This window comes from Leptonotus elevatus, chromosome 11, assembly GCF_054856555.1.
Source record: "Leptonotus elevatus isolate MCC_2025b chromosome 11, RoL_Lele_1.0, whole genome shotgun sequence".
Taxonomy (NCBI): Eukaryota; Metazoa; Chordata; class Actinopteri; order Syngnathiformes; family Syngnathidae; genus Leptonotus; species Leptonotus elevatus.
The window spans coordinates 8,906,907-8,932,656 of NC_141249.1; the positions used below are offsets into that span (position 1 = coordinate 8,906,907).

The window sequence follows — 25,750 nt, forward strand, 5'->3', positions numbered from 1 at the left end:
GGACACACATTGCATCCGAACAGCCTTTATTTTTCCATTGTGGTTTTCCCTTTTGTTTTTAGTTACCTGGAAAAACAGCGGATGTTGCTCCATAGTGATATTTCAGATCCACGAGTCCAACGGAACCCACGGGATCAACCACGGCTTAAAAAACAAAAACTGCCACTGACAAACTCACCTTTCTCACCCTCTCCTAGCCCCCAGCGGGGCTTGGGGCCATTGTTTCACTTACACAATCCACAATGAATTAAAAAATGGCCGTGCTTTGTTCAGTGAAGCTGATGCATACCGCTGTCACGGAACCTGTCGTTAATGTGCCATCACTGCATTTCACATCCTCAGCAGACACAGCCAGCGCTTCCTCCATCTGTGGGTGTGCGTGTGTGTGGCTTTGCGTGATAGAGAGAATGACAGGCTTACTGTAGAAGTGCAAGAGATGCGTCGAGTGAATAACAGAGGAGGTTGGTCGGCAGGTCATGTGTGTGTGAGAGCGTGTGTGTGGGTGTGTGCCCATGTGTTTTTGGACATAGGAAGGGAGTTGGTCACATTGAAGAGATCGTTCTCCTCTGCTTTTGTCATGGCTTGATGTTGAGGCCTATTTTCTCGACACGGTAAATGTACTTGCTCAATTTCTTGAGCACAAGCATATTCAGGATTTCCGTGGGTCATTAAAAAGCATTAAAAGTCATTAAATGTTATGTGTTCAAATGAAAGGCCTTCAATGGCATTAAAAAAAACATGAAATATGATGTCCACAGGCATTATACATTTTAATACAATTGTTGTAAAAACATTGTTCATGCTTTATTTTACGTACAATGTGCAAAATAGTCACTATAGTCGCTACTTTATGTATTTGTGGGGACTAGTAATAATTGACAATTAACAAAATGACAGAGTCCACAAGTTGCTTCATGTTCCACATACCAGTTTCTCTGAGTTTGAAAAGAAAATGTACTGTTCCTGTCACCAACATCCAACATGAAACACTAGTGCCACACAGTGACAGAAATTTACCTCAAGACACGTCTATGACTCAATGTTTCACACTCCTTTTAACTGTTTATTATATCTTTTTAGCATCAAAAAACGTTATGAATTATTTTAAAATTACTATATCAATGAAATAAAATATACCGCCACATTTGTATTTGGTAACTATTAGGAGTGGGAATCTCTCACAATTCGATTCGATTCCAATTTTTGGGTGTGCGATTCAATTCAGAATCCATTTTCGATTCAGAACAATTTTTGATTCAAAATGATTTGATTGACAAAGATTTTTGCTTCAATTCGGTTGCATTAAAAAGCATTAAAGGGATATTTGACTAATTGAGCCATTTTCAGCAGTAAAAAGTACATATTTTTTTCCAGAATGAATTTGATAACTTCATTATTTTTCTTGTACAATTAATAACTTTAATTAATAACCAATCACCTGTTTTCTGTGTTTGGTCTGCAAACTGAGCCACGATTGGTCGTTACCTACTTCCTCAGCACGGGTGATGTCATCTTCAGTCGTATTTTAAGGTAATTGCACATGAAAAATAATGAAGTTACCAAATTAATTCTGGACAAAATATGAACTTTTTACTGGTGAAAATGGCTCAGTGAGTCAAGTATCCCTCTAAATTTGATTTGTTGATACCTGCAGAAACCCTCATGTTGTACATAAAGTGTTCACGTAATCATGGATTGTTTGTTAGTAGACAAACAATTCAAAGCACATCTGCAGTTACAACTTTGACGATGTCACTCCTCTCTTGACATTTTAAACTCATTATTGGATGCGTGCATTGTCAATAACTTGAACAAAATGTTCATAGATTTCGATAAAAGCCTCACTTAAATGGCATAAAATGTAAATACTAGACGCACTCAATGACGGCCTCATTGGGATGTTTGAGAGAAGAATGATATTTCCGAGCACTTTAGTGGGTGCGAGTGGGTGGTATGGATGGACAGATGACACCCACATCCACCTCCACCGGAGAGAGGAAGTCCCTATCAGAGCACAACAGGAAAGGGACAGAGAGAAAACAAGTGTCTTTTTGGACATTAAATCACTTCCTCTTTGGCCTGTACTTCCTCCTCCATCCTCAACCTCTTCATTCTCCCAGCACGCTTCAACCAGCCTTTTAGAGCACACAGCAATTGATTAAGCATCTTGATCTCTGTGCAGAACTGTGCATCTTCCTTTGCTTGTTATCGATCTCGTAGAACAGGGGCGCCCAACCTTTTTTGATTCAGAATCCACAGACAACCTCCCGTGATCGACCGGTTCGATGTTCTACGTTGGAAACTCGCACCTTTTTGCAGCCTGCATGGACTAACCTCACAACACCTTTTTATTAGTTGTCGTGCGAAACGCGCATCACTCGCCCTGATCCTCTCTCACATCCAACAGAATATGACGAATTCAGACTGAGTCAAAACCTTAGTTGATTTATGAATTGATTCAAAGGTATGCCCCAAGACTTTTCTTAGTGAAGCTTATTTTAGTGCGGAAGTCAATATGAATTGCAAATGTGATTTATATCGTAAAGGATACAAGTGGCAAAAAACAAACAAACAAACTGCTTGTCAGTCTGCATCTGGCGCTTTGATCGTCATCAAAGCGCAAAAGCAGAGAAAAAAAGGTTTATCTATAGTCTTTTTAAGTGCGTCAGGAAACATCAACTACTTCCTTTCGGAACACAAACTTACCACCTTGCATGTTGTGTTTTCAAACGGTATGATATAGAATACCACAAATAGGCTGCTGCAGAAATTCAAAGTTTTGCATCAATCTTCCATGTAACTGCTAGACTAAAAAAAATCCAAAAGATACGACTTCCTTCCTTGTCGCCGACTTCCTGTTTATGTCTGAATGCAGGTCAGGAGGGCGGGACCGTTGTCCTTTGCCTCAATCACTGTCTTCATTCCATAAAGGTGACACCAGGCCTGTAGCTGTATTAACGAGGGTAACAACACCGATTTAATATGGTCACTATGGCGACGCTTATCGTGAATGATACCATGCGAGGTATCTTCAGTAGAAAAATAAACATGAAGCCACATTTTGATGTAACTATTAGCAGTGTCCTCCTGAAATGCACCAACAAGGAACCAAACAACAAATACAACTCATTTTGCTAGCTTGTGGCTTTGATATTAGCCTTAGCGAGCGAGATAATAGCATCTTAGCGTTAGCGACTGAGCTAATAGCATCTTGACATGTGTCAAGAGTTTGTCATGGATGGTTGAAACATAGAATCCGGTCACTTTTCAAAATAAGATGTTTTTAGTCTCGGATAAAGTTAAATAGAAGTACTCTAACGTTTTTTTGTGCGTTTTTTTAATTCCTTCAACTGTGTGTTACCGATCTGTTTGGGGACCACTGCACTTAGATAATGTTTGATTAGGTGAAATGGCATTTTAAAGAATAATGGTGATTTGATTTAAGTACAAAAACATGTGTGATGTGACGCAATGTGATAAACGCAATTTCCGACCTGAATTTTCAATCTGGATTTAAAAGCATTTACACTCAGACTGACTTCGCTTCTAGCTTATTCCATTTGCGTGCAGCACAACAGCTAAATGCCGCTTCGCCATGTTTGTTTGAAATCTAGGTTTCACTAATTGAGCTGAGTAATTATTCAGTCATAATTAACATGATTGAAATTCAATCTAAATGGGTTATTATTCGGATCACGGTAAAATGAACTCAATGTTTTAACCAGATTTTCATACTCAGAAATCCAGGTGACTCAAAGACGCCATGCACTTGCGTATGACCTAATGATTGACCCAAACAGATGCTGAAGAGATGCAACCAGCAGATATTCCCAGCGGTGCAAGCTCATGTTTTTCATAGCCATGCTCAAGTGTGTGATGTTCCAATGTTTAGAGCTGACTTTGGAAATGGACCTTTTCCTCTGTAGAGTCCTCAATAGCTTGCCGAAAGCGTTGCTGTCCCATGAGAGGTGTGGCAGACTAAATAATCACAAGTGAAAGTTCGAGAGCAGCTGTTGGCATGTGAAGGCCTGCCAGCAGTTGGACTTGGTGCTGCGAAAGACAGCAGGAGAACTAAAAGTAGACATGGAAGACAGGAAGGATGAAAAAGCTCCATTCAAGCTTATTTTTTTGTATCACGCCACAAGATTTACTGTGCATGTGCAACAACATACTGTTCCTGATTACTTACGTACATCTGTGGACACACACGCATGCATTGCAAGATGACCGACACAAAATTGAAGATTAGTCCTTTGTTTGTGTCATAACTTTGCAATGCACTGCTCTACATATCTTGCAGATTATGCGCTTTGGTGTAAACAAGTTTTGGAATGTCATTTTACAATTACAAAAAGAAAACGTTTGCACTAAGGAAAAAAAGTCTAATAATTAGGGAGCAAATAGAAATGGTTTGTATAATGTATTGTAATGTTTTTTAGTTGTTGCAGAAACTTTTAAGAATAATGTCAACATTTTTTTATTTTTCCTTTATTATCTTCTTTATTGACTTACTGTCGACTGAAGTTGACTACACACATAAAAATAATGTAGCTGATTTTTAGGGCTGGGTTTAAAAAATCTAATAATCAATATCGAATCGTTTTTCCTTTTCGAGCCTGATATCGATTCATAAAACCAAGAATCGATTATTTTAATATCTCTTTTTGTACTTTACTGTTGTTGTTCTTTTACATTTACTGTTTACATGAATTCAAAAGTATTTCTTACATTTATGAAAGACATATATTGTACTTTAAGACAATTCAGAATCTTTTAAATTTATATTTACAATTATTGAATTAGAATATAAAAATATTTTCATCTTATCCTTGCTGATGCCAATGTGGAACACTTAAGTGATTATAACACTAAATTGTTTAACCAGTTACTTCTTCCCCCAAATTGTATTTGGAATTTAATGTTTGTGGAGTTTTTATCATGTCCTTGATATTTAAGAAGACTTGAAGTTCCATAATTAATCAATATTAGATTGAAGTGAATCGAATAGTATCGGAAAAATCCAAATCAAATCAATCTGAACTCTTGTGAATCGAAATAGAATTTATTGAGAAAATTTGCTTATTTGCTCCCCAAAAACGTAACAATTATTAACATTTTTAATGTTTTAAGTGTCCCAAAGACGTATTTATACGTTTATATATATATATATATATATATATATATATATATATATATATTTTTTATGCTAGAGCATATAGAAGGCTTTGATGCAGCCTCTCAACTGCAAAAAAAACGTTGAAGAAATGGTAGTTATTACACAAACGGCCAGCAGGTGGCAGCAGAGCATAGGAAATGAACCAGGACCATGTTGAAAAAACCCTCAATTACTCAGAATTCTAAATAGATTTGTGAATAATGATGAAACTTAGCTATATTCTAATGCTAATTGCTGTAAAACAGAAACAAATAGAAATATGCTTGTTTTCCTGGTGAAAGAAGAGACTTTAATCTGTTTTTTGGTAGGTTTCATGTTTTTATAGCAATAGAACACAATATTCTGTGGGCCTTGCAAAATCAGTCAAATTCCAGAAAATCTGTCAAATTCCAGTAAATCAGCCGGGAGTGAAGGGGACTGTTTTAGTGAAAATGGCTGGAAGTTAATAATTTAGAATCGATACCCAGCCCTACTAATTTTGAACCTGATTCCACCCATCAATCCGACCAAAGTATACCCAATTATAAATACCCGATTATATCAGTGGCGAGCGGTGACCTTTTAGAATGGGCATGCTGTAATGAAAAATTTGGGGGTATTTGTATTAGTCATTTTAATATTTATTATTATTTAACTATTATTTCATACCATTGTGTAGGTATAAAATTAAAGCGGAAATATTCAATCAGGACTGACGCAGGTTGATGCGCACACACTGTAATGTAACTAGCTCCGTGGTGAGTGAAATGACAAAATCACATGCCCACAAATTTGCCAATACGTTGGAATTTACAGTATTCAGAACTGGCTCATGCCCATGAAGTGGGCTCGACCCGGGAGAGGAAAAAATGACATCACAGCAAAGAGGTTTCAACCAACAATAAAGTTTGCTAACCTGTGGACAGCCAGCTAGCCAATTATGTTTCTCGTACGTCCTTGCTTGAAAGTGAGGGACAAAATTCTTCCCCGTTTTTGTGATGATTAGGCTACTTGAGTAGGACGACTTGAAATTATATTCTCGCTGGAGCATTCCTGGGCATGCCCGGAGGACTGCGGAGCACAGCCGAGGAAGCTGGAGCCTCCTCGGGCATGACATCTGGCATTTGCTGGCCCTCTTACCGGAGAACAAGCCAAGTAAGCCAATTATGTGCATGCGGGTTGTCAATGCTGCTTTACTGACAGCTTTTTTTGCCATTCAAAAGGTGCACGACAACTAACACAACTTGATTTCTCATTGCGCATGTGCGAAACAAGCTATCGGTTTCCCACCTCTCCGCGAGGAAAACAGGACAAATTACACAGGAATTTAAGACCAAAACAGAATTAAGGTATTGTATAATATAGGACACTGACAGATAAATATTTTCAATGATTTTATTAAAGGGCTTGGGCATGCACCGCATTAATATATTATTATGACCGCTCGCCCCCTGGATTATACCCATAAATAATCTGAGTGTAGGGAAGCAAAGAAACAAACAAACACAATTTTCATTTATTTATTTTAGATATACAATTTGAGATTAATCGTGAGTTAATTATTGAAGTCATGCGATTAATTACAATTTTTAAAAAAAATTGTCTGACGCCCCTAATTTTTAATAATATTTTCTTTTCTTTTTAATTAGGGGCATCAGGCGATTCAAAATTTTTATTGTAATTAATCACATAACTTCACTAGTTAACTCACGGATTAATCACACATTTTATATCTGTTCTAAATGTACAATTAAAAAAATTCTAGGTTTTCACACTCTTGTTAACAAAAGTGGGAAAACATTTTAAACTAATAGAAATAGTTCAAATGAATTTTTGACGTCAATAGCCGTCAATGGCAGTGAATGAGTTCATTTGACTTGGAAAACAGCTTTTATACTGTACATACTGTCTGTTTTGTTAAAACCACCTTCATGATGATGTGAATGCGGCCGTTCTAAAATCTTCCCAAAAAAACATCACAAAACAAGCCTAACATTACAATTGAGTCTGTTTTGGGGTTCTTTTTCTTTCCTGCAGACGTCATAAATTGTGTCATAAAAAAGTCCTGATTTCCATTTTAATCAAATACCACCACCGCATGACAATCCTCAAGTCTGTGGCTCAGATGTCATTCTTCAGTGGTGACTCCACACGACACAACATTTATATCTGTTCTAAATGTAGAATACACTTTTCTAGGTTTTCACACTCTGGTTAACAAAAGTGGAAAAAAATGTGAAACTAATAGAAATAGTTCAAATTTATTTTTGACGTCTATAGCCGTCAATGGCAGTGAATGAGTTAAGGAAAACAGTGACCCATATTTACATATTGAGTCTTTTTTATCATAAAGGCAGAAATCAGACAAATCAGTTATTTCTGAGCAACATAAAAAGCGTGGCGAAAGGGCATCCTGCTCATTTTCAACATAAATTATATTGCAAACCCGATAAAAAGATATTAAAGATGGTCTCTTTTAAAACACCTACTATCTTCAATAGTAATTGTAAGCATATCTAACCTGAAGTCAAAGGTCAGGCTCGTAGATACATTATAAGCAATTATAAGCCGATCTTGTTCAAACTCTCAATGATTAACATTCTATATGTCAGTACAAAAAAAATCCATAGAGTTGAAGTATCTCAGGTCAAAAGTCATACCGGTTCATGTTGTATTCTTTTTTTTTTTCAGTGCTCTACTGATTGCAACCTTGCACCAATTTTCCAATCACATTGACTACACACTGACACGAAGAGCATTTTTCTCATTTATTTTCAGATGCTGTAAGTCGAGTCAGAGGTGCAGTCGGTTCACTGAATGCCATAAATAAAATACAAAATGGTTTGCGGGACTTCCATTCACCTGTTATTATACGTGTTTAGACTAAAGGACAACAGCACATGTACACCTGCGTGTGATGTTTATCCCTCCCCTTAGACGTACGACGTTGCAGGTAAATAAATGCTGCGTGTGGAATTGCGAAGGTCCGTGCGTGTGCTGGCTGATGGTTCCGCTCTGTGTTGATTACTGCGCTCGCCAGCGGCAGGTCACACAGATCAAGGCTGCTGGTGCTCCTATGGGACTTGAAATGGTCTGGTTTTATGGGAGGCGATCTGAGGCCATCACATATCTCCAGTTCATTCTGCAGATTTTTTTTTTTGCCACTCTGTGTTCATTCATTTTGGAATGAAAGAACACTCACCTCAGGTAACGGACAACAACATTTCAATTTTTTTTAATTAAATTCCAATTTGTGGAAAAATTTGGATGCAATGTTCAATTAAAAAAAAAAAATATATATATATATATATATATATATATATATATATATATATATATAAAAAGAGTGTCAGGCAATAATTTCTTTTTATTGTAATTAATCGTATGACTTCAATAATTAACTCACGATTAATCTCAAATTGTATATCTAAAATAAATAAATGATTTTTTTTTCTAGGTTTCATACACTTGTTAACTTTAAAGTGAAAAAAACAACTTATGGTAATATGGCTGCACTTTTTAGTCATTGATACAGTAATTTCCTAATAATTCATCAAATTGAGTTAAAATTAAAAAGATGTACTGTAATGTAAAAATAAAAACGAGTGTGATATTTATTTGTGCTTAGGTCATTATTCTGCCACTAGATGGCATAATTGCATTTGTAAGACACTGGTGACATCTCAGTGCATTTTTCTTTTCATACTAAGAGCTATTTAAATTTTTTAAATTGTCTCCACAAATATATGCACTATTATTAAATGTATTACTTCTAAACGCGACATGTCTGCTGCGTTGCAAGTGGAATTCCCCCAGTACAGGCTTTCCAAGTAAGGGACGGTCATTAATCTTGTGGTGTTAAAAAGGAACTTTAAATAAAATAATTTTGACACCCCAAATAGATTGATAGATTAACTTTTGCAACAGTTAAGTCATTCCAAAAATAAAGTTTGCGTTAAAAACCTTTCGTATAATTAAAAAAATGTCCACTTGCCACGAATTCAAGGAATCAGTGATGTCGCGCGTAGTGATATTCGAGGTTGTCGTTTTCGTACAGACGCCGCACGCAGACCTCTTTTCTTTGTCGATCCCACAGATAGGGATTTTTTTTTTTTTTTGGGGACACTGTGAGGCAAAGGTCAAGATTGTGTAGGCAGTCAAGCATTCACCTTCGCCACTCAACTGAGCTCTGGCAAGATTAGGCCTTTTGTGTCTTGCTCTCTGTATGTGCCGGGTTAATTTTTTCCACAATGGAGCCAAACAAACACAGAGGTAGTTGCGTGCGCCTGAAAGTGTGTGTGTTTGTTTGTGCGCGCGTGTGCGTAGGTGTGTTCACGCGCGTGCGTGCATGTGTTTGTTTTTAAAAGACATCGGTGCAACCGTTTTAACAGAGCAACTCCTATTGAATTAGATGTTCTAACCCCCTGCTTGCTAAATGGATTTCTGAAGTGGCTGTAGTTGGAGGCTTTCAATTGGATGCAACCTTGAGTCCTTTTTTTATGAGCTCTGTAGGATTTAAGTGCCGGTATAACATGAGCACTGAATGTGTGCTCCTTATTTTTTGAAATTGAAAAATCTCTAAAGGCCCCCCCCCCCCATTGTGTAGGCAATTAATGGAATGCTGGCAGCGAGGTTCAGGTGCTTAAAAGTTGTATTTTTTTCCTCCCTCTATCGCTCTCCTTTTAATTACTTATAAAGGATAATCATCAGGAAGAAGAAAAAAAAAGCATCATAATGCTGTAGGCTTCCTCTTTCTGCACAATGATGTATAATGCATGCTTTGAAATGAAACGGCAGCGGCCTTCGAACCATTCCATTTCCAAACCTTTGTGTGTTTGTTTAGCGTGCCTCAGTGATGCTTTTGCCTAACAATGGCGAGCGTGCCCATTAACAATACTTGCCTATTCATTTGGTCTTTACATGCCTAAAGTTTGTCCATCCGCTCAGCAAACAATACATACAACTGCTGGCAACTGGCGATTTGAAAGTTGGCTAATTGCGTCTCCGAAGACTTCCGCTGTCACTCTTAGCCTGAATCACTTTAAATGTGGAAGAGAGATGAGTGAATTCATTGTAACGTTCGACAACAAGGTTTCACTTTAAAACCAGCTTCAATCGACCGATGACCAAATCACCTGTGTTCTCAAGCTGAGCCGTGATTGGTTGTCACGAAAGCCGTGAGCGACTGTGATGTCATTTTCAGTCGACAGTAAGTGGCAAAATGGCCGCCGCCCTGAGATGGATAGAAACGGCTGGATTTTGTTGCTTCCATATTCCACAAACGTAACATCAATCAGAGTTCCGTGTTTGGGGGCACATACAGCGCAGCATATTTTTGTAAAGAAACTTTTTGTCTTGGCTTTAAACTGACAGTTTGGAAGGTTAACTAAGTTAATTCAGTCAGCAAGTTCTTGTCAAAGGAGGAAAAGTTGGAGCTTCTCTGCCGAGCCATTTGAACGTAGCTGATCAAGCTAACAAGTCATGCTAGGCTAAGGTTTTTGCTAGCTAGCAACAATGTAGCGTTCGCACTTCCGGCGTTGTAGCCTATCTATTTAACTGTATCATCGATTATTCTTTTTAATTTCAGTAACCGCGATTATCCCTGTTGATTTAAATCAGTTTAAATTCAGTTCAACTGACTTTTGCTCAATTCAGATACATTTTAAATTGAGCTCTGCTTAATTCTACAACCGGATGAAGTCATTTAAAAAATGGTTTTACTCTTTGTAAAAACGATTGCTTGTAGGCTAGCGGGCTAGCAAGAAGCTGCAGCGCGTAGCAAGCCGCTGGACTCTAAGCTCACACCTTCGGTCCTTCAAGTAAGTTCCAAACAGTGAATACCGGTCGCAATTTCCTCCTCTCGTCCGCGATGCTTTTTTTTTTTTTTCAAACTGCCCGCGTGCGGAGGACACGACTAGCCAGCCGACATGTACAAACTCCAGTAGCTACGGTCTCTCTCTCTCTCTCACATCGTAGAAATTGTAATCCCTCAAAGTAATCCCCGTTTTTAATAAATGTACCTGTAATCTGATTTAAAAAAAAATCCCTGTACTGTAACAGAATGCAGTTACTTTTTTTTTTTGGTATTCTGATTACGTAACACCATTTACATGTATTAATTTTACCGTGCACACTTTTTTGTCCATTTTCCTAAAAAAAAAAATAATAATTGTCGTCGCTCATTTGCTCCTCATCCAACCTGTAAATCCACTTCCAAAGGCGAATGTTCTTGCTCGCATGCATGGAGGAAGCACGCGGGCGCATCTCAGTAAGCAGGAGTGACGAGCTTCCACAGTTTAAAAGCTTCACATAACACTGGCAGACACAACTGGGGGCTGTTTGTGTGATGCCAAGGAAAGCCTGTTTAGAAATTGGCAGCATTGCATCTGTGTGTGTGTGAGTTGAGTGTTATATTGCTTTCGGCAAGTTATTTATGTGTTCACCCCCCCCCCCCTTTTTTTTTTTTGGCCGGCTATCTGTGTGCTTATCTTTGCATTCGGTGGGTCTGGAGCCGATGTCCACCTTGGGGGACGCACACAGCATGCATTTCTGAATATTTTCACCTGAGGCTGCACTTGTTAGAAGGTGCAGATACATTTATATACATTATTTATACAAATTCAGGGCGAGTGAAGGCAGGCAGGTTGAAGGCATTTACGGACCATGAGGGCCAAAGCTTCAAGTGAGGGCTGGCGGAGCCGGCTGCTTTCACAGCTGTGACTGAGCGCCGCGCATTACGCTCCATTTGAAGGTATCGAATGATCACTCAATCAAAGTTTGTTATTGAGGCAAAAGAAAATATTTCGAAAAAAGCTGCAATAAGGGAAAAAAAAAAAAAGAAGTTATTTTCTGGCAAATGCTGGCACTCGCACTTTGGTTAGAATGTGGCGCTGGTTCTGGGTTCGAGTCTCAGCTCAAGCCTTTTTTGTGTCTTACGCAAAGTCAACTGGGACAGGCTCCAGTTGTCCTGCGACCATGTGTTAGAAAATGGAAACAGTTGCATTCGACTAATTAGGCACTGCTTCATGAGATCCTTGACCGTGTGTTTAGTTGCTGCGTGTGTGCTTGTAAGCAAGACACGGGGAAACCCGGTCACGATATATTTATATTGGGAAAGGGGAACTGTGCTCAGCATAGATTTTCTTTATATCAGGATATTTATTATATCTCAAGATGTGGATTTAATAAAGTGGTTTTGAGACAAAGAATAATGGACGCTATACTTGGTAGACGTTTGAATCCTTGGTCTTTTTTTTTTTTTTTTAATACACTAAATTATTTGATATTTTTCTTATTTCATTTAAAAACAAAGACAAAGAAAAAATACATATCATTTCAGAAATAGCTAAAATATCAAATGATCAGATAAACTATGTAATAAATGCAAACAATATAAAAAAATATTTAAATAAATAATTTGTATTATACACTAAAAACAGTTGGGTTAAAAAAGAACCCAGATTGGGTCATAAAGGGACCGACAAAACGTTTTGGGTTTTTTTCAACCCAAAAAGTAAAAATAAATAAATAAAGGTTTTGCACAACCAACACAGAGATGACTTTACTTGACTTGACTTGACCCCCCGATAAATAAATAACCCCAAAAGTTGGGTTAATTTTTGGGGGTAAAATAAGGAGTTGTTGTTTTTTTGTTAAGTAAGCCAAAATCTTGGGTTATTAAAATTTTTTGAAAAAATAAATGACCTAAAAAGTTGGGTCAGTCCTTTTTTGACCCAATTTGGGTTATCTTTGACCCAACTTTTTTCTTACAGTGCAAAATTAAGAGAAGAGCCCTGAACTAATTTGCCAAGTAAAGTGAAAGATGATATTGTCTTGCTATTGCCAAGGTGTCCTCCATTGACCTATTTTATATTTCGACGATAATGGTGGGTCAGCCAGCAGAAAATGAATTTCAGTACATGATCTTGCCGAACAGGCAAGTTTCGATTGTGTCATTCATTAGCTCATTTTCTTTCGCTCCTGAGCTTACCTTCACGTTTTTGTTGCTTCTGTTTTTTGTTTTTTTTTACCATGGTCGGATGTTAGACAATATACAGCATTAGCAGCAAGCACTCATGAATTCTAATGTAAAGCTCATCATTAAGAAAAACAACGCAGAGTTAAAAGTGCAATTTATGTGTGATAGAGTACGTCTTGTATTTGTGAATGCAAATAAATGGTCCCACCTCCTCCCACGCAGGAGCCCCCTCCCGCACATGTGCAGGCATCACCACCTGCTTGTGGTCTCCACGTCCCCATGGAGTTGGAGTTTACTGCTTCTTGCTTCTCATCTGGAAGACCTTCAACTTCATCATAGAAGGGGCTGACTACTAAATTGTTGATTTATTTTTATTTTTTATGTATGCGTGATCGATCAATGTTTGCTTTTTACCATAGTCTAACTTTTACTAATGACTCAATAGGAGGGATGACATGTTTTCTAAATCTGAATAGTGTCTGGACTGTGCCAAATTTGGCTGTGAAAGGAAGTTTGCATTTTTAACACTTAAATGAACTAATGGAGCATGTTTGTGAATCCTTTGTGTATGATAATGTACATATATAACTGTGTTCTATTTCTCATGTAACTACACAAATTTATGTCAAATGGAATCCAGTATGTTAGATAAAATGATTACAAAAATGTTTTTACTTACAATGTGTCACGCCAGTCTGCATTGGAGCGATTGGCTTTTTTTAATTTTTTTATTCTTTACTCTTTTTGTGATTCTCCATTCTTGTTGTACAATGGCAAAAAATAAATAAATAAAAATACACAAGGTCATACATTAGAGGAAATGTTTCGTGTGCGAACACAGTTACAGAAAGGTAAATGTTTACAACAGTACTAACAAAACCAAATTTTTGTTGTTTTATAATATACAAAAGTGAAATTACACTTGCTCTTGGAAGTTGTGCAGACCAGGTTTATGCGCACAATGTAAATGTATATGTATTTAATTATTGTGCATATTAAATTATGTATACATTTATACTGTAAATATATATTTGTTGTGCATTTTCACTTATTCATGTGCTTTCAGTTGCTGAAAACTGACTTTGTCACTTGAGGGTGTGTGTATGTGTGTGTGTGTTTGTGTGTGTTTGTGTGTGTAAAAACAAAAGAACATTGTACAGTAGACAAATTTATTGTGGCGCCGAAACCTCACGTCATGTAACACAAAGATGGAAACCAATAGACGCAATAAATTATCTTCATTATTAAGTGTAACCAGTGACATTCTGTACATCAAAAATGTAAAGCACTGTAAATAATGAATAAAAGTTGTACAAAAAAAAGTGGAACGAGAAACGGAAACCTATACAGCGATACTTAAGAGACGTATGTTTGAATGCCAGCAGACAGAAATGAATATTTTGTGTGATTCCTTAATGATTTTAGTGTCTCACGACATAATTTAAGTACTGATTAAAAGTGAAATAAAACACTGTACACACAACAAGAAGAAAGAAAGCCCCCCCCCCCCACAATGTCAATGATGTCATCTTCTTAGGAAATCATTGCTTTGCAATTAATGCATCATCACAGTTGTCTCCCATATTACCACATGAATGTAAACACCTGTAATTATTCTTTTCTTTTTTTTTTTGATTTTACAACATTAATAGTTTATATATATTTGTACATATTTTCATTCACATCTGCACAGTTAGCTAGCATGGTAATGAAATAAGGCAAGACTCACATAACTGTGACATCACAATATTTTTTTTATTTTTATTTTTTGCAATTTAATTATTTATTTATTTTCAAATAATACTGATTATAAAGTGTTTGTGTCGTTTCCTTCATCTGCAGCAAGCTTTGGTCTTTCTGAGCAAAGGCCGGCTACAACCATGTCCAAAAAGTTGTTTTTGCTCCATTTTTTTGGTAGTAAAATTGTAAAATTAATGGTGTTTTTTTTTTTTGCAGGTAAAATGGAAATACACTATTGTTTTAGCTGTTATATATATTTAACATGAGACTTTCTGAAGTACATCGTTTCAAAGGACTCAAGAGGGTCGTATAAGGAGACCCGAAAAATGATTCCTGTTACTGGACGAGTATTGTTTTGATCATTGAGGGACATTCGTTTGCAGGCCTTTCTTTCTTTCTTTCTTTCTTTCTTTCTTTCTCTTAACATTCATTTCTCACATTTTTGGTCAGGTCAAGCTGCCGCCGCTGTATCCACGAGTTCAGTGATAGCAGGTAAGAGTCCGCGCTTTGGTTGACCACATGAACACTCGCTCGTCCGTACAGTACCAGCCAGAGCTCAAAGAAAAAGTCCAAACGCAAGTCCACATCCTGTACAAACGTCCTCTCTTAGAGTCACTGTGGTTATAAACATCGAGAGTCTTTGTTGAGTTCAAGTGTTCCTCTTTGTGTCTGAACTTCTTTCTTTCCTTTGTTGTTCATGTGCGCACGCTCAGTTTGTGCATATTTGTCAACGTATTTACACTTGTTTCCAGCCAGGTGGATTGAAATCAAAGCGGGAGATTTTTCTGGGGTGGGTGGGGGGCTATTCAGGCCGCCTCACTCCTCACAAGGTGTCCATGCAGCTGAAATTGCCTCCTAAGCTCTCTTGGCGTGGAGCATTTCAATGAGCAGGTTGTTGCAGGGCACGTCGCCGTTCAGGTGTTTGTAGTAAAGATATTCTTCGGCCTGCAGGCTGATGGCTCGGATCTCCGGCAGCCGCAGGAGCAGCTGGCCAAACTTGTCCGTTTGCTGCGGGTAGTTGCACATGACGTAGTCCAGCAGCGTCGCGTTCACCTGCTCCTGGACGCTCTCGACCAGGTGGAAGTTCTCCAGGTTCTTCACGTCTACAGGAGGAGGAAAAGACAAACGAGTCAGATGCAATGTCAGACAGTTAGTTCATATAATTCCCTTTAGGTACTACTATTATAGCAATCTTCCTGTTTTTGTTTTTTTTAATAAAAAAAATTGTTTTTCTCCCAATGTAAAGCTACGCTTCTCTGCTTTCAGAATTCGTTGGAATTACGTTGCTAGCAGAAACATTTTCCGGAGTTGACAAATTAGTATTTTGAGGGTTAAAAGGTATGGCGTGAAAGTAGCTTCGTGTTGCATTCAAGAAAACTGGGAATTTAGAGCAATCCCACTTTGACTAAATGAGCTTTGACCTCTGGTGGTCTAATTAGCTAATTAGTCTTAGATGGGGGGAAAAAAACAATAAAAATGAAAAATGAGGGAAGAAAAAAAAAGAAGGCCCATCTGTACTCCTTTGCAGGGGAGCACAATATGAACCTGGAAAAATAAAGCAAGCATATAGCAACACGATGATGTAGACTTGCATGTGTGGGAGGTAGTGATGGGAAAATGAAGCTTCATGAAGCACTTGTAATATTTTTTGACTCCCCTAGATGGTGCTCTTGATTTAAATATAAAGGCTAGTGCAAAGGAAATTGATTACATTTGCATTGCATCTTTCAACCAAGAGTGGCATCTAGAGGAGTCAAAAAATATTACAAGTGCTTCATGAAGCTTCATTTTGCCATCACTAGTGGGAGGGGCTATGGCCTAATCAAAGCGAGCGCATCCGCAGCGCACCTCTTAATTCATTCACTCCTAGCCATTTTCACTGAAGCAACCCCCTTCGCTCCATTTTCATTAAAGCTCCTGGCTGTTTTACTGGATTTTGACTGATTTTGCAAGGCCCACAGAATATTGTGTTCGATTGCTAAAAAAAAACATGGAACCTACCAAAAGAAAGATTAGCGTCTCTTCCTTCATCAGGAAAAAAAAGTCAATTTCTGTTTGTATTTGTTATGTTTTGCAGCCATTAGCATTAGTATATAGCTAAGTTTCATCATTATTCACAAACCTGTTGAAAACACTGACAAAAATAGTTTTTTGCAACATGGCCCTGGCTGATCTCTTATACTCTGCTGCCACCCGCTGGCCGTTTTTGTAATAACTACCATTGCTTTAAGCAACCTTTTCAGGTAAGAAGCTGTATCAAACACTTCTGTATAAAAAACACACACACAAAAAACATTTAAAAAAATGTATTTATACGTTTTTTTTTTAATGTTTTTTTTGTGTGAAGGACAAAGTATTAAAAAACACATTTATACGTTTTGGGGTTTGAATGATAATAGGAACACAGCAATCTAAACAATATTTGTCCCATCTCAGTAAATTCATTTAAATTAATAGCTTTTAAATAATTCATATTTTAATATAATATTTAATGTGCTATTTTATCTCCATTATTTATTCTATCTATTTTATTATTTATTCTATCTTAAAGTATCCTGCTTTTATATTCTCAGGTTTATTTATGTTTTTACAATTTCCATCCATACATTTTGTTATTTAAATGACATTTTCTTCCCAACAATTTGACATCAATCCGATTTTTTGTTTTGTTTTTGTTTTTCACAATCCTTATTGAACAAATTGAAATCAAGACGTCGCAACATACGTCAACCGAATAATTTCCAGCCAATCCTGTAGCGTGACATCATCGGTAGGCGACCCCCAGAACCCCCCCCCCCGATACGATCTGGCAGCCCGTTCACATCTGGTACCGACATCGTCACTCGAATGTTTAGGAAGATCACAGTGAAATTGCACTTTGAGCGTTTTCAACCCATTGTTTCTACTCTGTTCACACAAAAATGAGTCACACGCGCGCTCATTTGCTGAATTGTTTGCTTTGAGCATGAGCTGTACGACAAAACAGGCCACGTTGCTTGATTTTGCTCACAGCCATCTCTCGGGAATGCCGAGTAGAAGGAATCAGGTGAAGGCATAAAAAAAAAAAGGATGAAAAAAAAAAAGGCTCCTCCTCCTGAGATTCAATCCCCGTGAGTCCATAAATTATGTAGGGCAGACTTACAGCCATCCTTTTTTTTGTCATATCAAAACAATGTCATAATAAATAAATGACTTCTGTACGAAGTGAACATTTTCAGAGTGCAACAAGAGTGCAAGTGTTTTCGCTGTAGATTCTTTTGTTGGTTCCTTGAACAAATCTACCCCCCCCCCCCTCCACAAATCTTACCTGTGTGCTGCCACAAGCACTTTTCCTAAGCAATAACAATAATAAGCTCACTGGGGGCTCGTGCAGATTATTGCAAGACAAGTGGAAAATGTGCTAAATGGATAATGGAGGACCGGAGCGCGGTACGGACGAGTCATGATCGTCAAGTGCAGGGCTGAAGAATTTTTAATCACATGCCACAGCAACTGTCTGGTGTGTGCGTGAGACATCTTTTATTAATATGTTTGACCTCAGGTCGCGTGTGCTTATGTAAGCTAATTCGTAACAACAGCGTCCATGTTTCTCTTTGACACCTCCAGACATACACACACACACACACATCCCATCATGCACTTCATCTTCCGCACTTCTCAGACACATGTATAATCAGACACTAATCCTTGGAAATACACACAATATTTCTTCTTTCTAACACACACACACCCACACGAGCATTAGCAGGGGGGGAGGGGGGGAGATAAATCAGCAGCTAATGAGGTCTCAAGTATGAGAAGCGGCTCCTTTCCATCTACGATGCACTCTACCATGCCATTGCAATCGGCAATCTGCATGCATGTGTGCGTCAGGCGCTTGTGTCACATGCTCGCCGTGACCTCTGCGTGACACGGCGAGGGGCTAAAATAAGGCCAAGAAGAGGACAGGAAAGGGGTGCGCGTGTGTGTAGGAGGTGGGGGGGGGGGTGACAAAGAGGGACTCCAAACAAACACGACATGCTTTTTCCTGCTATCACTCAGCTGTGTGACCCGCTCGCTCGCTGCCTGACACACTTCTCGAATGAGGCCTTACGCTACAGGCAAGAAAACGTACTGCTTTGTTTGCTATTTTGATCAAATGAGATGAAGGTTCATCATCTTTTTGAAGATCTATCTGCCAGATCTCAAAGGATTTTGGAAACCATATTTGCAGTGGGTTTGTTGAAAAGAACACGTGTGAGGTCAGAGGTCACCCAAAAGAGGACCTGCCTCACAATCTGTTGTTCCATTTCATCCCAGAGTCGTTCTCATCCAAGCACGTCTTTATGGACATGGCTTTCGGCAGGAAGGTGACTCCAAAATCCACAATTGAATTACACGTAGAGAAAAAGTATTTACGGTATTTATTCATTTCTGTTAACACAATCAACGCAGTCAATTTTGAAAGGAGGTGAACAGAAGCTACAGTGGATATAAAAAGTCTACACGTTCCCTAAAACGCTCCAACTACATCACAACGAAGATGATATTATATTATTACAGTTGTGCTCATAAATGTACATACCCCTATGGTATGCAAATTTACATGGAACCTACTAAACGTAAGATTTGAGTCTCTTCTTTCATTAGGAAAAAAAAGTATATTTGAGACCACTTCCCTATCTGGATAAAAGTTAGTAAATGTAAAGTTTTATCAACCCTTCAGCCCTCTGAAAAGAAATCTAGTTATTTCCCCGAGTATAGATTTGTTTTGTTCCATTTTAATATCTCAAGTACTCTTGAACACACATGAAATGTGAACGTATGCCAGAGAAAAATTTGTCATGTTATCTGCACACACAAAATTGCAATGGAAGACATCGCATGGCCTTCTAAAAATATGGGCTTTTTTTTTAAATTCAAAGCAATTTTTATAACCTGCAAGCATTTCAAGTTAAAAGTTTAATGTTATCCAAAATCTGTGCACGTATGAGTGTGTGTGTGCGTGCGTGCGTGCGTGTGTTGGGGGAGGGCATTAAAACAGAGAATTAAGTATGTCTCTCTGTCAAGCTGATTAGGGCAAAAGTGAGGCAAAAAGACCACATTTTAATTGCTAATTATTATCAGTGGCCCTTTTGAAAAAATAATGAATTTGGCTTTCCGTATTGAGGGGCTTCCTTTTTGTCTACAATTAGCAAATGTGATGTGTAAAAAAAAAAAGATTAAAGAAAAGAACAAACTCAATTTTGTATGTGGTTATAGATGATAATAAAATATATTTACAGAATGAGAGAGACGATAATAAAAACAAACAAAACAAAAACAAATGAAAAATTGATCACTCATCTCCAGACGGTGTCAGGTCGAAGCATTAAGTGTGCTAAGTGCTCTCCTTTTTCTTCCATACCTCCCCCTCACCTCAGCCACTCCCCTCCCTCCCTTCCTCTTCCTCTAGCTCATCGTTCAGTCACAGTGGGACTAATTATCAACTTTTTTTCCCCCTCGCATAAAACAACCACAGTTCATCGTAGCGCCGCGTCCGAATACTCAAATGGAAACCCTGAGGTCCCGCAGAATACATTGTTCCATTTGACGGCCGATCACACGTACTGAAGCCAGTGACCTAATGAAAAAGCACACACAAACGCACACACATTTCTCCTCTGCGAACCCGCTGCGCCTTTTAATTAGACTTGAAGACGAGATGTTATAATGCTGCCAAAGTGTGTTTTTACACTGTTATACTGCCCCCCCCCCACCACCGCCCCCACGCTCTCTCCTACAACCTGCCTCGGGAAACACATACAAATTCACACAATGAAGCCTCTAATAGCGAACACAATCCGTTCCTAGTCGAATTCATTCTCACAGGAAATCAAACCTGCATAATAATTCAGACCATTATGAACTGTGCAGGTAATATTTGAAATAGCATTAAACATTTTTATTTATTTCAGATACGTTTTACACAATGTGTAACTTTTTCTGCATATTTATCTTGAGTTTCCTCAAGAAGACAAGTTTATAAATGACTGAATGTGGATCACAAATTGAAAGATCATGGGTGATAGTGCATAATAAGTAATTAATTGCACCGTGATGGTTTAAGTGGATACTGTTTCTATAAACTATTTCAATTTTGCAAATTACGAAAACACATTTTGCGCATTTGCATGTCGATTGGATTCATTTTCGCAAAATGTTGCTGTAATTTACCATCATTAATGTGATTTTTTGGGAGGGGGAAAAAAATCTTTGTGCTGTACAAGGGTCAATAAAAATTATGAAAATTTGTCACAATTTATAGTCGTGTACCAATACCTAGAGCAGGATCCAAACCTTTTGCTTCAAAGGCGACAAACCGAAAAATCGAAACATGCTAAAGCCACTTTGAAAAATGTCCACTTTTAATTTATCAAGCACAGTTGCATATTGTTTATATATTACTGTTTTTTTTTTTTAACTAACTGATACCTGAACACCACAGTGTTATGAAGAGAAATTATGTTACTTCATTTGCATCTTTGCATAATTACAAAAGGCTTACAGTATCTAAAACAAATGACCACATTTTTGGGACTTTAAGTCACACTTTTTTCATAGTTTGGCTGGCCGTGCGACTTACTGTAATAACCAGGTGCGACTTGTAGGTATTCAAATTAGAGCTCGGACTGGCACCCAAAATCGCTGTTGACAGCTGTTCCAGTTGGATTCAAAACTTCCACTTCAAACTGCAGAAATGTTTTTCTTTTTTCCTCATGGTGAAGGTTGCAGTAATGCTCCAAAGTATTTGCCAACCGCCAAAACAAAGTACAGTCGAGCAAGAAATGGAAGAAGAGGAAAAATAAGTAGTCGTGGCAACTAATGTGTGATGTGTAAAGCGAGCTCGCTAAATTAGCATGTGGTATCCGTAACCACTAGGATTTACTATTTACAGCACTAAGGTGTAACAACCAACCACGATTTTACCTTTGGCCACAATGCGACACGGAATTCCAAGTAAGCCCTTTTCAACTAAAAAGAAAAACCTTACTGTTATTAGAAGTGGAAGTTTTGAATACAACCGGAGCTCGTTTGCTGCTGTCAAAACAACTAGGGAGTTACAGTTATTGGTATCGTTTTTTGTAAAATACATTAAATCCAAAAATTCTACTTAAAGTCCAGTATGACATCTATGTTTTTGTTCTTCTTCATGATGCACTTTTTTTTGTGTGGCTAATTCGATAATGCGACTTATACTCCGGAGCGACTTATAGTCCAAAAAATAAGTTCGTAGGAAATGTCATATTTAATATATGCCGCGCGGTGCTTTAAGATGGACGGCGGGCCATAGTTTGGACACCACTGACCTAGAGGTTGTACATTTATGAAAAAATATTCATAGGCTTTTCAAAATGTCACTAAGTGCAATTGTCTTCTAAGCAATGTAAAGAAATAAAAAGCTTACTAAAATTACTTAAGAGCGTACAGTGCAAGAACAAGACTTTGATTTTTAAAATGCTTTGAGCCACCTTAATCATAAGTATGGGAAAAGCATACATTTTAACCTGGATTTAAAAGCATTCACACTGTATTGGTATGTTTTGAATCTTTATTCAATTGTATTATTTATTCTGATGATAAAGGATATTAGTATTATACACGAATACAGAGAAAAAAATGTTTTTGAAGGGTGATGGGGGTGGCGTATTACATAAGGGGACATATTTTTCACAGGAAATTATGTAAACTGCTGCTAAAATATAAGCAAAGCTTACAAGTTAAAAAAAACACAAAAACGTCTGAATCCGTGCCTACATTACATTAGAGTTGCTGTCTACAAACAAACACCATATTTGAACTTTGATAAGTTGACACAAGACACTACACATGAACTAATGCAAGTGATTGATTCCACCTTCAACACAAATACAGCATGGCCACTTTGGCCTGACACAATTTCTCAAAGACAATAATTCTCTGTGCTTCCTTCGTCATACTCCAATTTACCGTCATGACTTCCTCGTACAAGCTGCCACCTGTCAGGGCAACATGACAAAATAACTCCATGTTTTTTTCACTTTCAGTGTCCCAAATCAATAAATGTCGGTGTCACATGCTGCCGATTCCCTCCTTTCAAATGTCACAACATGTGCTTCCTTCTGGGTTCCAAAACAACACATAAAATGCTGGCGGGCCATAAACAGATATTGAGTCAAGCGCTGTCAGTAAAGCAGTAGACAAACAAGTGACTTCCGCCATCAGGCTCTGGCCTTCCAATAGGCCTTTATATGAGCCTATCAAAGCTGGAGCACCTTTTACTACAACTGCGGCACTTTCAAGACGACTTGAACCAGAGTCCGGGCCTCTTTATTGCATCCCACTTGTGTTGTTATCATGCCAACAATGTCCTCTGCTACTTTATTCATGATTAATTCACCAAGCAGTTTGGCTCCAATCAGAAAAGAGGGCGTCAACAAATGAGAACCCGATGACCTTTGATTCGGAGTGACTGAAAGGTACCGAGTCAGGAGTGAGCGGCTACAGTTGACACGTAGATTTTTCATTGGAAAGTCATGTTTGCACCTGTGTGTGCATGTGCCGCTAATAAATAGGGCAGCAGGGGCAATCAAAGCAAATAAACCCATGGGACAAGGGGCAAGAGCCGCATGGTTGATGTCATCGCTTAAGTAGCCCAACGAGTTATGGTACAGTGCCCCGATCCATTAGTTGGGTTTGCAACAGAATATCACACCATCTTTTACCCCCAGCTTGACACTCTTGCTACAATAAACTTGTGAGATAACCAAACCCGTACACACATGAACACACACAGTTGGACTACATTCCCCTCAGCTGCCATCAATACTCTACTTAGAATTCACATGAACATGCACCTTTCCTCAGCAGGAGATTGCGCCGCGCCATTAGGCCATTAAAGATCTTTTCTATTTATGCTTGCCAGCAAACGCCTTGCACCCTGGAGAGCTCGGCTCACTTGTTTTCCTCCCAGTCCCTTTTGGGGAATTCCTTTTCAGCCGCACAAAAACCAGGGGTACGACGGGTGTTCTTAACAATTAATTGGGTTTCTGTCAGATTCAATACACTGGAGACTAACGGGATACACCGACATGCTCAGCACATGAGAAGAGATTGAATCATCTCATTGAGCTGGAAGCAACTGAATCTTGATCTTTAATTAAGAAACTGACACACCAGTTAAATAGTTAGCAGTCATATACTACAACGACTACAACTAATACATCTGATTTTTATAGCCCAGTTGCTCTCTAACCTTTTTGACAGAGTACCGCCTAAAAAAAAATATTGAGTGCTTTAAAGCCCTTTTTACACTGCACTCATTCCGTGTCAGAGACTCAGAACTTAATTACTAATTGAATAGTGAGGCGCTATGCACTCCAATCTGTTGAACAGGACAATAAATATGGAAAATAGATGGATGGTTAATCACATTGCTGCTGCTGACACAAATTTTCCCCTAATAATGACACTGGAACATGGAAGAGGAACAGAAGGGCTTGATGAAGTTAAAAACTTAAATACTGTATCGGATTGCTTAGGGATACCAGGAAACAAACTTATTGTGTTTTATTTTGAGTGGAGTCCGGCCAACAATGACTAATTTGGGCACAAATGCCCTTGAAAGCCCTCATCTATATTTAATAGGCTGTAAGAATCTGACAAATATGACACTCAGACTTCTTATACATTCAAGAAAAAGCCTCATTAGGCTGTGAATACAAACTATCCTTGGTGGTGATTCTCTCATTGCCCTGGTTTACAGTAACCTACTGTAGCCACATGCCCTGGAGCTACTATCCAGCCCTTTGTCCAGGGGCTGACGATCCTCTGTGTGAGCAATAAATAATTACAAAGGTCTCACACTTCCTTTCTCTCTCAGAACAAACCATCGAAAGGGACACCATTTGTCAGCATGTCAGAATCAAGTCTGAAGGCTCAATTTGTCAATCTAGCCATCAAACCTTCCCGTTAACCAGTCAAGAGGTGTGATGTCATGAAGCTTTGAAAGAGAAGTGAGTGGAATCCAGTTGGGGATATATTAGGTCAAATCTACAGCTTGGTTGACAACATTGCTGTTGTTGTTAACAGCTAGTGGTCTGTTCTGTTCTGTCGCCCAAGGACAGGTTGGTGGGCTCGGCGAGGCAATTGAGAGGGGTCAAGAGATGGAATAGAGGCAAAAGTGCCTGAGGTGTGATAAAATAAACAAGAGAGAAGGCGCTCTGTGCAGGAGAAAGCGAGAGAAAAGAGCGTTCTCATTGTCTATGCTGGCTGCAAGGTGCTTGGGATTTGTCCTGAAGTGAATTTACATCCTGGATCAGATGCTCCTGTCTTTGCTTTTCTTCAACAGACACGTTCACCTGGGAGCCCTCAGTCTGAAAAGGATGCATTATTTCAACATTTATTTCATTGCTGATTTTCTGTTTTGTATGTTTTTAAAAACGTGGGTGAGTGGTTAGCATGGGTGCCTCATGGTTTTAAAGATCTGGGTTTGAGTCTCAGATCTGATCTCCCAGTGCGTTTCGTTAGCATGTTCTGCTGTCCTTCCATGGGTTACGACAAGGTACTCTGGCTCTCTCATGTTACAAAGAATGCTTCTTAAGTTACTGTGTTTCTCGGACTATAACATTTTTTTCTTATAGTTTTTATTACACTCAAGTGAGATTTGTATTGTAAAATTACAGCTTGGCATCACATCCAAACCATTCCCTAATTGTGTTGATGGCAGTAAACAAGCCGTCGCACGCACTCCATTTCAGAAGGTGGCAGTAATGCACCAAAAGTATTTGCCAACCGCCAAAAGAAGTAGTCATGGCAAATAAAGTCTGACATATGTCCTTAGCTTGATGCCGCCTCTCACATCAATAAACTAAGGGACC

At 38.4% G+C, this 25,750-nt stretch overlaps 2 protein-coding genes across 4 annotated transcripts in view; one reads left to right on the forward strand and one right to left on the reverse strand.

Annotated features, from left to right (window-relative positions):
• Window positions 1-13,940, forward strand: part of LOC147165729 (adhesion G protein-coupled receptor D2) — an 85,221-nt gene extending 71,281 nt beyond the window's left edge. For both annotated transcript variants that reach the window (XM_086088930.1, XM_086088931.1), the window contains exon 24: window positions 13,356-13,940. In XM_086088930.1, coding sequence (XP_085945056.1) covers window positions 13,356-13,472 — 117 coding nt within the window. In that variant the 3' untranslated portion in view covers window positions 13,473-13,940. The remainder of the gene's footprint in view (window positions 1-13,355) is intronic.
• Window positions 13,941-14,867: 927 nt separating this feature from the next.
• The window catches only part of nr5a2 (nuclear receptor subfamily 5, group A, member 2), a 64,013-nt gene continuing 53,130 nt past the window's right edge, over window positions 14,868-25,750 (reverse strand). For both annotated transcript variants that reach the window (XM_086088932.1, XM_086088933.1), the window contains one exon: window positions 14,868-15,976. In XM_086088932.1, the coding sequence (XP_085945058.1) occupies window positions 15,729-15,976 (248 nt within the window). In that variant the 3' untranslated portion in view covers window positions 14,868-15,728. The remainder of the gene's footprint in view (window positions 15,977-25,750) is intronic.